Source organism: Salmo trutta, chromosome 34 (assembly GCF_901001165.1).
Source record: "Salmo trutta chromosome 34, fSalTru1.1, whole genome shotgun sequence".
In the NCBI taxonomy this organism is placed as follows: domain Eukaryota; kingdom Metazoa; phylum Chordata; class Actinopteri; order Salmoniformes; family Salmonidae; genus Salmo; species Salmo trutta.
Genome location: NC_042990.1, coordinates 24,514,405 through 24,528,042, shown reverse-complemented (window position 1 = coordinate 24,528,042; position 13,638 = coordinate 24,514,405). Strand labels below are relative to the sequence as shown.

General features: G+C 43.1%; 1 protein-coding gene and 1 long non-coding RNA gene across 6 annotated transcripts; one reads left to right on the top strand and one right to left on the bottom strand.

Moving 5' to 3' along the window:
- Nucleotides 1-6,313: 6,313 nt before the first annotated feature.
- LOC115173872 (uncharacterized) lies at nt 6,314-12,271 on the bottom strand. 5 transcript variants are annotated; one of them, XM_029732354.1, is made up of 9 exons: nt 12,134-12,271; nt 11,523-11,635; nt 11,037-11,236; nt 10,855-10,932; nt 10,611-10,750; nt 10,094-10,219; nt 9,944-10,001; nt 9,499-9,825; nt 6,314-8,750 (listed from the first exon to the last, which is right to left on the bottom strand). In XM_029732354.1, exons 3-9 carry the CDS (start codon nt 11,059-11,061, stop codon nt 6,787-6,789), a joined length of 2,718 nt encoding a protein of 905 aa, XP_029588214.1. In that variant the 5' UTR covers nt 11,062-11,236; nt 11,523-11,635; nt 12,134-12,271; the 3' UTR covers nt 6,314-6,786. The 5 variants fall into 5 exon arrangements, with proteins under 5 accessions (XP_029588214.1, XP_029588215.1, XP_029588216.1 ...); XM_029732355.1 differs by having other exon boundaries at nt 11,037-11,088; XM_029732356.1 differs by having other exon boundaries at nt 11,037-11,088; nt 11,523-11,632; nt 12,134-12,263.
- LOC115173874 (uncharacterized) lies at nt 12,201-13,638 on the top strand. The gene is made up of 2 exons (XR_003871684.1): nt 12,201-12,292; nt 12,434-13,638. It is a non-coding gene; the product is annotated as an uncharacterized LOC115173874 (long non-coding RNA).

The window sequence follows — 13,638 nt, the reverse complement described above, 5'->3', positions numbered from 1 at the left end:
AATTAGAAATCAACCAGAAGTCAATTCTGGACATGTCCTTGTTACTCCAAGTGAATTCCTTTTTATCAGGATATTTAGATCTCCAAATATCGACTAATCCAAGACAGATTATTAAACTCAGGATTAACAATGCTGGATCTGTTAGGAGGGGGATATCTGTCAGTCATCACATTAGAACCAGAATTACAATCTCCACCTGAGATAATTTTGATATCCTGAAATACACCTATAACTCTATTAATTCTTGAAATAATATCCTGTTGTTTTGTTTGTTGTTGGATGCATAAATATTCCCTAATGAAAACATTTCACTGTTGAAATTCACAGTTAAACTTAACCAACATCCAGAGTGGTGAGTCTTACTACTGATGACCTTCCCTTTAAATGCACCTCTTAAAACTGCTACACCTGCTGAGTGGTTGTTGCCATATGATAACCAGATATCGTTACCCCATTGATTTTTCCAAAAAGATAGATCGGGAGAACAAGCATGAGTCTCTTGTAAAAAAGTAAAAGTCTGCATTAAACCATTTGCAATACAGGACAATAGCCTTACGCTTGAGTGAATTACAAATACCCCTGACATTAATTGAACAAAGATGGACAAACTTCAACCAACAACCTTGTTATGCTAATATAAGCTTTTCCTAAGGATATGTAACTCAAAAGGATTTCCATCCCATTATTAACCTCTCCAACAAAAAAACAACAAATATTGGTCATAAAGTTACCAAAGCATTCTTACTCCCACAAGGGGGAGACATTGTGTAGACTTTACAATAAGCAGTTATTCACCTATAGTTAATGTTTAGTTGACCAGTTCTCAGGTCAGCCTTTTCTCATTCAAGTGTTTGTGTACATTTTTTATAATAAAAGGCTGCTTTTCACCTGGTAATCAGTTTTTTGGCCTGACAGTTCTGTCCGAGTTAGACTCTGGCTCTCACTCAAATGTTCTGATTTGGCCACATTTCTTTCCCATCGATGATCACTCTTGCACCGTTAAAAAAAAATGCAGTTTTCCCTGCCTTTCGAGCTGCAGCCACAGTTTCTCTCTTGTCACTTTGTCTGCTGAGGTCAGATCCTCCGTGAACCTCCATTTTTGCTTGATGAGGAATTCACAATTCTTCGCTCGCCTCCAGAGAAGATCCCGTGTAGATCTGTTGGTGAACCGGATGATGGTTGTCCTCGATCTCTTGTCTTGATCCTTGAGTCTTCCCAAACGATGTCTACATTTTCCTGAAGTTTGGCTTTGATTCGGGAATGACAGCTCCACAGATGTCAACAACTCTGCATTTGATGTCCTCACCCGCCTGCTCTGGAATTCCATGGCGCCTCAGGTTCCACCTGCGCTGGTATCGCTCCGCCTCATTCACCTTTTGCTCGAGTTCAGCCACCTTTTCATTTTCCTGGCTGATAACTTCCACTTTCTTCATGTCACTTTTGAGGGTTGTCACTTCACCAAAGATAAAGTCCGATTTTTTAATGGTCTCAATTTATCCTATTCTCCCTAACCATGACCTCCAAGCCATTTGCCCTTTCATCCATCTTTGCTGTCAAAAGCATTATAATATTGTTTTGCATCTCAAGTGACATACCCTCTTGGGCTCATCTTTTCCCCTGGGGCTTGACTGGAGTGCCGGGGTCGTAAGTTGAGGACTGGAGGGGCGCAAGTTGTGAGCATTGTTGTCCGTGCTCACCACATTTTCATCACCCATTGTAGTATTTCCCCCCAGTTACATTCTGAAGAGGAGTACCCAAAATCATACTATATTTTGTGGTTAATTGTCCATCTGACGATCTCTCCATTTCTTTCCTTTTGGTTCTGGTCGTGGAAGTTTCCATGTACGTTCGACAAGCTAGTTTGAGCTAGCTAGCTTATCTGGCCATCTAGTGTTGTCGCATACATAGTTTTAGAGGTGAATAACTTGCAGAATGTAATCAATTACTTTGGTAAATAAACTAAACCATATTCATACGGGGGTTTATGACTGTAGAAATGATCCAATGGTCATAATTGGGTATGGAAATCCAATAATTCCTTCATTTACCAAATTATCTACACCTCCCTCTGCCATTGTTTTGTCTCAAGATTCACACCATTAATGGTGTTTTCTATTCCCTTCCAGGTTTTTATGAGCACCATTAGACCAACAGCATGTGCTCATACTTCACCTGGGTTAAGCCTGATTAGGTTCTCATTTAGGCTTACTTACCTTACTCCATAGTCTCCGACTAACTAAGCCACATTTATGCCACGTTCATGAAAGCTACTTAAAATGTCCTAGTTTAACTAGTACACATTAAGGCCTACTCCTGGCTTAATCTAAGCCCCGTCTGCTCAAAATTTGAGAAATGACTTTCTCTCCTAAAACTATTCCCACACAATGTGATCCTATACAAATGTCTGCAAGGTTTACATTGACTAAAACAAACATTTTGTTTGGGCTTCAAGGTTTACATTGTTTTAGTCAAACATTTTGTTTGGGCTTCTCAAGGTCAATTTGTATTCTACAAATGAATGTAATTATGTTCCGGCCCCCGACCATCCGCTCAAGAAAACAATTGGCCCACGGCTGAATCTAGTTGATTATCCCTGGCCTACACGATGAGATTATTATGGACAAAAGAGCAAAACAATTTGTATTTGTCAAAGGGCAGCCAAGCATTGATGATCATGTCACCAGAATAAGACCCTCATTATTTATTGGAAAGGAGCATCAAGCTCATTACCTTGAATTTTCACCACCCTGTGAAGTTCATCATAACTTATTTCATCTGTAGCCTAATAAACGGCATGCTTTCCTGACAAGTCATAGCAGCACGACTACACGTCATCGCTTGACTCTAAAAGTACTTCGATATGGTTATTATATCAATATTTGCGCATAAAAGCATCTGACATTTAACCGACATAAGACCCCACCTGGTCGAAATTTCGGTTTCTATCAGGCCTGTCATGACATTTATCTGATGTACTTTACACACATAAAAAGTTTGGATGGAAACCTGGTTAATGATATAAAAATCTTTGTCATAGATTAAGTGTAAACATTTAATTATATTTGCCAACACGGTCAAATTTTGGCACCAGTAGAGTAGCTATCAAGCTATATAAACCACGACCCCTCCAAACACTCCAATGTTGGTTACAAGGTGGTACTTATTTAAATTAAATGAATATCATGCTACCATTGGTGCATTAAAATAAGTGTTAGGGTGATGTCATCCTATCCCCTTAATAATCCCACCTCCTTAATCTAAGTGTTTGGCATGGCATACTTTGGTCATCACACTTTAATCTGGTTTCATCCAATTTCATGAAAAACATGATTTTGACTGTTCATGACCTTTAAGTTTAGCAACCATCATTGCTGTTAGTATGACAAGCATATGCTTCTACTTAGAATTGCAATGTATGATAAGGGAACAGGATGGGTGAAGAGCAATGATTATTAGATTTATATTTCCTGACCCTGTTTCACCTTTAATCCACAGCTCTTCTGATGAGAGCCATGTTATTGGTCACTCTCTGAGGCTCTGACAAAACTGTCCAATCGCATTAACATTGAGTTTATTGCGTTTGAGCTCGCTGCGAAATAGGGTTTGTATTTCATTTCTTTACCAAACAAGCTAACGAGGTTAAGGTAATACATATGAAAATAGTAAATGTTGACTTCAAAGGTTTGATAGTTTGCTGTGTTTTAGTGACTGGAAATGCAATGTCTTCCACACACGTTCAGTGAACTTGTAGTAGGGTGACACCTAGTCTCATTTATCTGGCTTCCTTACTTGTTTGCACTATTTCAATATGTAAATAATATTACTGAGAACAACCAGATTCAATAAAGTAGATTATGTTGCAACATTGAGGTGTGTACAGTACTTCCTTCTCAAGCCTTCACATGACAGCTGGATAATGTTATGGAAGATATTAGTAGATCAGTGTTTTGTTTCCCCAACCCTCTAAGGGTTTTCCAAGGTCAGAAATTCATAAGATCAAAAAACAGGCGTTACTACAGAATGACTTGATGTAAGATTTGGTTTGTCTTTGGTAAAAAAAGTTGGGAGCCACTGCATTAGATGACTGGAGCAGGAGATCAATGGATACTGTGACTTTATTAGCCTGAAGGCCATAATGTACTCAAATACAGCAGCAACACAAAACATTAACTACAGTATGAGATGCTTGAATACAGCATTAACAGTGACTGACTCAATGAAAAACAAGTCAAATAAAAAAAAAACTACTTGACTCCAGCTGTGCTACATTAACCATATTATATAAGCTAAAGACCTGCTTAAAAAAAGTCTTATGCCCACAAATTGACATTAGGCAGTGGGGGAGACACAACTGACCAAAAAATAAAGTTCAATGCCACTTGCTGAGTAGCCTGTCCAGTGCTGCCTCTAGCCTTTTAGACATGTTTCAGTTACACATTTTGCCATGTTCATATGATACACTATATGACCAAAAGTATGTGGGCACCTGCTCATCAAACATCTCATTCCAAAATCAGGGGCATTAATATGGAGTTAGTCCCCACTTTGCTGCTATAACAGCCTCCACTCTTCTGGGAAGCCTTTCCACTAGATGTTGGAACATTTCTGCAGAGACTTGCTACCAGTCAGCCACAAGAGCATTAGTGAGGTCAGGCACTGACGTTGGGTGATTAGGCCTGGTGTACCAATTCATTCCGAAGGTGTTCGATGGGGTTGAGGTCAGGGCTCTGGGCAGGCCAACCAAGTTCTTCCATACCATTTCTGTATGGACCTTGCTTTGTGCACGGGGGCATTGTCATGCTAAAACAGGAAAGGACCTTCCCCAAACTGTTGCCACGAAGTTGGAAGCACAGAATCATCTAGAATGTCATTGTATGCTGTAGTGTTAAGATTTCCCTTCACTGGAACTAAGGGGCCTAGTCAAAACCATGTAAAAAACAGCCTCAGACCATTATTCCCCCACCACCAAACTTGACACTAAGCATTGGGGCAGGTAGCGTTCTCCTGGCATCCGCCAAACACAGATTCTTCTGTCAGACTGCCAGATGGTGAAGCGTGATTCAGTACTCCAGAAAAACACCTTTTCAATGCTCCAGAGTCCAATTGTGGCGAGCTTTACACCACTCCAGCCGACGCTTGGCATTGCACATGGTGAACTTAGGCTTGTGTGCGGCTGCGCGGCCATGTAAACCCATTTCATGATGCTCCCGACAAACAGTTCTTGTGCTGGCGTTCCTTCCAGAGGCAGTTTGGAACTCTGTAGTGAGTGTTGCAACAGCGGACAGATGATCTTTATGCTCTACAGCACTCGGCGGTCCTGTTCTGTGAGCTTGTGTGGCCTACCACTTCGCAGCTGAGCTGTTGTTTCTCCAAGATGTTTCCACTCCACAATAACAGCAATTACAGTTGACCGAGGTAGCTCTAGACAAACTGACTTGTTGGAGAATGTGGAATCCTATGACAGTGCCCCATTGAAATTAACTGAGCTCTTCAGTAAGGCCATTCTACTGCCAATGTTTGTCTGTGGAGATTGCATGGCTGGCTGTGAGCTCAATTTTATACACCAGTCAGCAACGGGTGTGGCTGAAATAGCCAAATCTCCACATATACATATACACACACAAAAGTATTTGTAAGAGAGTGACAAAATTACAAATATCAATGGAGGCCCCCCTGGAGGTCAGGGCCCCTGGCTCAACTACCTTACCTAGCAATCTTAAATGTTTTGCTGACATGGGCTCATTGAGCGACTGTCATAAGTGGGAAACTGCTGATACACAACAAAATGTCAAAATTGCACCTGGTGTATTCTACTTTTCAAAAGTGAGTTGAGACCTGACAGTTCCTTAAAAAAAAAAAAAAGTGCAGCGCGTAGTCTGCCTATAGGAAGAGGCGGCTCCGAGTCTGTCGTACCTGCTGCACATAAACATTGTTAGGGAAAAATCTTCAAATTAACACTAATAATTAAACAAATGGAATCAAATCTACTCAGTTAAGCCAATGTAAAGGTGTGTGAACCAAAGTCAAAATATAACACTGGCTAAAGCTGTTGTCACACTGAAATAAGCTTCCTGGAGGGAAGCACACATCGCAAGTGTGAAAAATATTTGAAAATAAAACTGTTAACTTTAACAAGTGCTGTGTTTCTGAACCTCATTTTAAACAACTTATTCAGCTCTGCTTCCCTCAGCTGGTCGAACTGAAAACTAATACAGCGACTCCTTCTGGACAGTTCTGGAAAGGTCAATGTTGAACCCCTAATTGATCCCCCTTAACTGTGTAAAATAAACCTTAGGTTATATTTACATTTTGATTTTTTTTTTCATTAACCAAAATATTTGTTGTTGAAAAATAGATTATTTTCCTTCTTCATAATGTCTCAGTAGTTGGTCGCTGAAGCGGCGTTTCACAAACTGAGTTCATAATATTATCAAATTGAACCAGTATTCAACGTCTATTTATCCATCTCAGCGCCATCTTGACTCGACGGCAGCAGACAAACAACTTAAAACAAACAAGTCTTGTATAAATCTGAATCGGTAACAGAATTGAACCGGTGAGTTGAATCGTTGACAGTTGTATGATGTCATGAAATCACGTTGACAGGGGAAGTACCTAATTTTACAACAACTCAAAATCAGCACTTATACAATGGATGGGATTCTGTTGGTTTAAGACAGCTATAAAAACAATAGAACCCAGAGTGTATAAAACAAATGCACAAAACACCTGTCCATTTAAAACAACAAAGTGTCTAAAGTGCCACAAATAACTATCCTGGTGGATTTATGTATGGTGTGTGGTAGTTAGACCCAGGGAGGTCCTGGTCCTGGAGCTGCCCAGGGACTCCGGGGAGGGCTGTGGCCCAAGTAGGCTCCTCTGTAGTGGGGAGGGCTGGGGGGGGAAGGCTGGGCCGTGCCGGGGAGACAGAAACCCTCCATGTCCTGGAAAGAAGGGTTGAGGGTGGCAGGGTCTAGACGCCATAACTAATGGGGGGCTGGGGAGCCTTCTGTACTCCTGTGGCTGCACGCCCCCCATCATCATGGGGAAGGGACCAGAGTGGGGATGGGGTCCAATCCCCTGGGGCTGTGTATTGTGGGGGTACGGGAGGACCTGGGGTGTAAACTCGTCAGGGTTAGAGTGAACGAAGTGCGGGCCAGGGGTGGTTCTAAACCAATCAGAAACCACTTCATAGGGGTCACAGTTCATTCTGTGGCCCTCTGGGAATGGCAGGTAGGGGCCAGGGTCAGTCTCGTACCCCTGCGGACTTGATCTATAGGTGTCAGGGGTCAGCTGTGTGCCTCCGTAGGCCCATGCTTCTCTGTCCTCAGCCTCACATAACTGCACCGGCTGCATGGCTGCCATGTCACCCATACGACTGCTCATCTCTTCTCGGTGAAGGGCTGGCCCTGCCTGATCTCTATGAAGGGCTATGTCATGTCGGAGATCTGCTGTGTCAACCATATGAAGCCCTACGGCGCCCCTATGAGTTCCTGTGAACCCCTGCGCCTGGTGCCGTTGTGGAGGCTGGCCTTGCAAATACTGTTGGCGGTAAAAGTCTGAGTTCTCCTCCCTCTCTCCATCCTTTCCTCCCCATCTCTCCCCCTCCTCCACCATGACCTCCACGATGAGCCCAACTCCATTCTGAATTTCAGCTCTACATTGCTCCTCTTCCTCCATCAACTGACGGTCAGTTATCTCCTCTCCTGTAGCATACCAACAGTCAGTTGTCCCTTCTGTTGTAAAAGACTGATTGTCAGTTGATCGTTCCCCTGTTTGGAACATTTTGTCAGTTGACCTGCTTCCTGTGGAAAACCCACTGTCAGTTATCCTCTCTCCAGTAGAGTACAGACTGTCAGTTGTCCTGTCATGCTCTGCAAGCCTCTGTGCCCCAGAATGACACTCATTCTCCCTCTCCTCCTCCTGTTCTTCTTCCATTAGAGGAGTGTCTGTCAAGCTCTCCTTCGAGAGACGGCCAGTAGTGAAGAGAATCGGCCCGGCAACAGACGCTGTGCCAGTGATGTCTCTGGCACAGGCTAGACCGGGGTAAATACTGCCTTCTCGGTGGTTCTGCCCCACTCGGACATGGAACTTTGTGTCAGTGAGTCGGTTATTTTCTGAATACAGATGGTCAGTTCGGTTCTGCTCTCTCCTGAGGTAAACCATGGCAGTACTGTTTTGCTCTTTGACTGAGTAGTGACCGTCAGTTGTGTTTTTCTCTCCATAGTACAAAGCATAGTCAGTGAACCTCTGTTCCCCTCCGAGATACCGACGGTCTGTGTCGGTGTCCTCATCTCCCATAGTCAGCTGCTGATCAGGTATGGCTGGGCCCAGTCTCATAGTCGAAGTGTGTGCATGTCCCGGAGTGTGTGTATTTTCATGTGTGTTTCCCGGCTGGCCAAGCAAACGTGAGGGAGCGGGAGAGGGTTGGAGTGAGGCATCTACAGTGGGGGAGTGAAGGGGTGAGGCATCTACAGTGGGGGAGTGAAGGGGTGAGGCGTGTCTGAGGGAGGAGGGGGAGGTTTCCAGGCTGAAGGAGTTCCTCTCCAACAGCCAGGGGCCGTCCGTCATAGACAGACTGACCTTGAACACCGGCTCACAGCGAATCAGCTTTGCAGGAACCCCCCGTAGTCCCGCCCCCTTCCCCTCAGGCCCGCCCAGAGATGCCTGACTTCCAGCTGTGACATTTGGGGTCGGGGAAAGAGAGGGGTCATGCTGCCATGATGAGGCAGGACGCTTCAGTGAAGCACCTTAAGTGAGAGACAAAAGGAGACGAAGAGAGCGAGGGAGAGAGAAAGAGGCGACGAGAGAGAGAAAGACACTCACAAAGAAGAGGAGTGATAAATGTCAGTAAAAAGTGAGACATTTTTCTATGGGCAAAATAAATAAAAAAACACACCACGTGTGTAGCAGGGAATGATTCAGAGGATGTAAATAATGAATTAAAGGGCCAGTGCTGTCAAAACTGTGACTTTCCTGTATTTTATGTACATTTCCACACTAGGAGTTAGAATACTACTGTGAAAGTTATGAGAATGCCCTTTTAGTGCAAGAGCGGTTTGAAAAGACCGCCTTACATTTCAGCCTGTTTTGGTGGAATGGAGTTTTGGCCTGCCTGGTGACATCACCATCCGGTAAATTAGTTAATAGACCAATAAGAAAGAGTTCCAAACCTGTCTGCCAATAACAGCTAGTTTTCGTTTTTCCCCTCCCCCACTTAGACCACTCCCAGACAGTCCTAGCAAAATGACTGCTCTTGCTTGAGAAATTGCTCTTGCTAAGAAGCTATTTTTGTATATTTTTTCCAATTTTGATTGAAAACAAATCACAGTAAGGTACTCAATTGTTATCCAGAAATGATTTGACATGGGGATGAAAACAGCTGCATTGGGGCTTTAAACTAACTGTCAAAAGTGTATTTCCAACACAGTGGTACCCAATGTCTTTAACCACCCATTAACAAAGTTGGCGCATCATCCCATGAGGTCATACACTCACCAATCAGTGGCTTGCTTCCATGGAGATACCCCTCCTCCTCCCACGAACTAAGCCGTGATTGGATAGAGACACTCTGCTGCAACACAGGGGACTTCTCAGATTGGCTAGATGAGTTCCGACTCTGGGTGGTCGGACTCTTCCATAGGACGGTTCGATTGTCAAGCTGGACAACAGGCTTCTCTGGTTGGACGGACAGCCTCCGAGGCGATATCACGGTTCTCTGTGACTCGATGGTAAGATACTCCGACTGGACTGATTGCTTCACTGATTGGCTCTGAAGATCTCTTTGCTCCCTCCCAGTCCTGATGGCATGCAAGAGGATGACAGCTGGAGGAGAGAGAGAGAGAACGATAGATTGGGGGGCGGACAGCATGAGTGACGCCGACTGGTACAAAGAAAAAAAAAAGAAAAAATGGATGAAGGAGAAGAGAGAATATGGACTAACCATCACTCTCGCTGTGTGTTGTCATATCGTCATACATGGCAGCATCCAACTTCAGCACCTAACAGAAAGACAGGACAGAGGAGATTTGCACACACGCACACACACACACACACACATCACCCCAGCATGCACAGACACACACACACATACCTGTACGTCCCCGGTTCCTTCTCTCTTCTCTAGTATTTGAGCCATCTCCATAAGAGGCCGGGCCAGCTTGGACAGGTCAGGAGGACTCTGCTTCCACTCTGACACAAAGTGAGGGTGATGGAATTTCTATACAAAGACAGCCACAGGAGAGAGGAAACACACAAGTGGTATACATGCAGCTGTATTAGGCTAGTTGTAGGTCAGTGAATGTGTAAAGCAGTGTTTCGCAATCCTGGTGCTAAGGCCCCAACGGGGTGCGCATTTTTGTTTTTGTCCTAGCACTAACACACCAGATTAAAAAAATACTCATCAAGCATTTGATAAGAATGTGGTGTGTTAATGCTAGGGCACAAAAAAAAAAAAAATTGCACCTCTTTGGGTCCCTGGGACCAGGATTGAGAAACCCTGGTGTAAAGAGGTGTGGTTTAACTGTACAGGTATTACAATAACATATCAGAATCATTAAGTAGCTTGTGAGAAAAAAGGACAGATCCAGAAACACACGTCCCACACTCACAATGTAGTTGTATCTGTGGAGACTCCCCATGATGTGGCTCCTGACATCAGCCTTACTGAGACGACACACACACACCTCACACAGGTACACCGCCTCAGAGTCCCTGCCGAGTGTCACACACTCTGTCACACAGCCCAGACCTAAAAAAAACACACACACACGTGAAGTACACACAGGTCTAAAGTACACACATTGGTCAAAAACACAGACGTATCATTTACAAAAACCCAGAATTGTTCCTGACCGATTATGGGCTGCAGTCTGTTCTTGTTGTTCAGATACACCCTAAGGGAGTTGGACAGCAGGCTCTGGCCACACACAGCTACATGAGGATGAGAGAATGAATGAATGACAATGAAAGGAAGAAAGAGTGGATGATGAATGGATGAATGAGGATGAATAAAGTGCTGATAACCCATTGCCTACCATTATGTGCTCCTCCAGGCTGCATAGTGGCAGACCTCAGGAGTCAAACACCCTAACAACCAAGAAAGAGTGAGAAAAAAAGAGCGAGGAAAAAAAGAGAGACAGAGAGTAGATGGAGAAACAGAGAAGGGAGGGGGGAGAGACACTGTGTGCAAACACCACAGGGTGGCACAACAACACCAGCCACTGCAAATATGGGGCTGCAAGGGACAGAAGCAGATATGTTGTTTTATAATATCGAGATAATGCATTAGTTAACTGCTATACCACACTCTACATCTGTCAGTTTGACTTTACAGCACCCATTTCGGCCATGAGTCAAGACTCAAGCTCATCTTGCCATGCTCGATTGACAATTGCCATTGATCCCAATCAATTCCATAAACTAGACTCATAAACTAGACTCACGTTTAACTGTGCAAAGTTTCACAATATCATATTTCACATAGTTTGACGATACAAATATATTGCCAAATCCATTCTTACCAACACAACACTAGAAAAGGAAGCCGACTATCAGTCACACCATTCGTCTTCGTTGATGATGCACGAGCATGTGAAAGGCGATGTAGTTGATTGACTGGCGTCACTCAGGTCTGCTGATAAAAAGTCAAAAATAACTCAACTACAGGACTCGATCTATATTTGCTAGATATAAGAGCATACAATTCCTTAATGTAGATATAATAATTAATCTCGGCAGGAACAGAACGCAATGTGCTAAAATTTAAGAATAGATCAGTAACAACTTCAATGTGGTCACTGGCCTCTCTGGCTAACGCGTCTGCAATATTTTCTTACAAATGGTTTAGCAAAACGAAAGTGGCTAGCTAATAGCCAAGAAACGAAACTAAAATGTCAGGATAAAAACATTCGACAAGTTACCAAGTCAAGGCTCGTATGAAAACTGAAGGATACATGTCACTCTCGCCAAGCTATCGTTAACAATCAAATGTGTGCTAATGAAACTCCGGCAGAACGTTTGAGTTGCTGTGGCGATAGCTAAGTTACATTAATGCTAGCTAGCCAGGAAACAACTACCTAGTAAAAAAAGTTATCCATATGGCTAATTAACATATAACAATAGAATGACCTACCGGTCTGTACTCGTCGGGGGAAATGGTGTGTTTGATCTGTCTGTCTGAAATAAATTGTTAAAAGAAATTACTGACACGGAGTATCACCTCGACGACCGCACTGCGTAAAGCACGAGGTCAGATACAGCGGCGGAAACTCAAGAGTGAGGAACCAGAGGGGTGAGGAATTTATTACAGCCTGTGAATCACACGTCTTCCTTCCCTAAATCAGAGTTTGTGCGGTGATAAGATGATTATAATTGAATGGGTCAAACTGATCCACAATAAAATAGATTCTCTAGTTTACTTTCATCTCCACAGGAAATCTTTGAAGACGAATGTGAGAGCTCAAAAAAGTGTACATTATATTGTTGTGCATGACATGAAATTGGCTATGAAACACTAAAGAAAATAACAGCCATAAAGATAGTGTCGCTGTATGAAGAGTTCCCGGTCTGTGTCATGTCACCATCAACTGAACATACAAAACCCTCTGCCAGTCAAACGTGGACTGCCATGCGAAATGATGCCTTCCAAGTTACCATCCTCAGTGAGCTGTCTTCCATTCTCTGTCTCCTGCAGTGAAAGCAGACATGCTCTCTCTGGCTTTACTCAGGAGCTAATGAATCTTGAACAGCTTCCTTTTCTCACCTCCAGTCTTAATCTTTTATCCTGTTCAAGAGTTATACATTTGTCTATTGACATAGTGTTTTAATTTTATTCAATGTATGGTAATTGATTGTATTCATCATACTAAATCTATTAGAATGAGGGTGTGTATTCTTATTGTCCTATTAGAGTCTGAGAATTCGATTTAAATGTTTAGGTGATTTTGAAGGTGTGGGGGTAAAGAGGAGTTATGGGTTGTAGAAATGCACGTAAGAGATGGGAACAAAGAGGGTGTACAGAAGGATGTTATGTGGAGAGATCCCCTAAGGGTGTATAGATACATATGTTGCTTGAAATGTAGTTGTAGTCTTGTCTCTGCTTATGAGAAGAGAAACAAAATAAAACTTTAGGACTGGTAGACTTGTGCCAGCAGTATTATGAGAATAGGCTACTATCAGTATCATGTGTGAAGGTTGTTGGGAAATGTTGGTAGGAATTATAATTTGATTTAAAATTGGAGATATTAAATACACATTGTGTTAAGGGAAATATGAATACTGACAATACAAGGGACCTTTTGGTAAAGGGTCTGTTGTTGCAACAGGAAATCACACTTAGATACCGACATCCTGTGTATCTGCATTTTGGGGCATACTTAGAAAAACAGTGTTATGCTTCATACTTAGGAAAGCAGAGTATGTTAAAGGAACAGTGTTCTCTACCGAGAGAGATAGCATGTGCATCCTTAGAAACACATTATACAAGTACACCCGTAAAACATTGGGCCACCTAGAGCTCTGTAGTGTTGGGGACTTTCCAAGAATGGGCCTTTCCTTGTGATAAGACATGGTTTGCTGACAGGTCCCTCTAGTGTGATTGAATGCGCATTCACCACAGCACTTCGACACAAGTAGAAA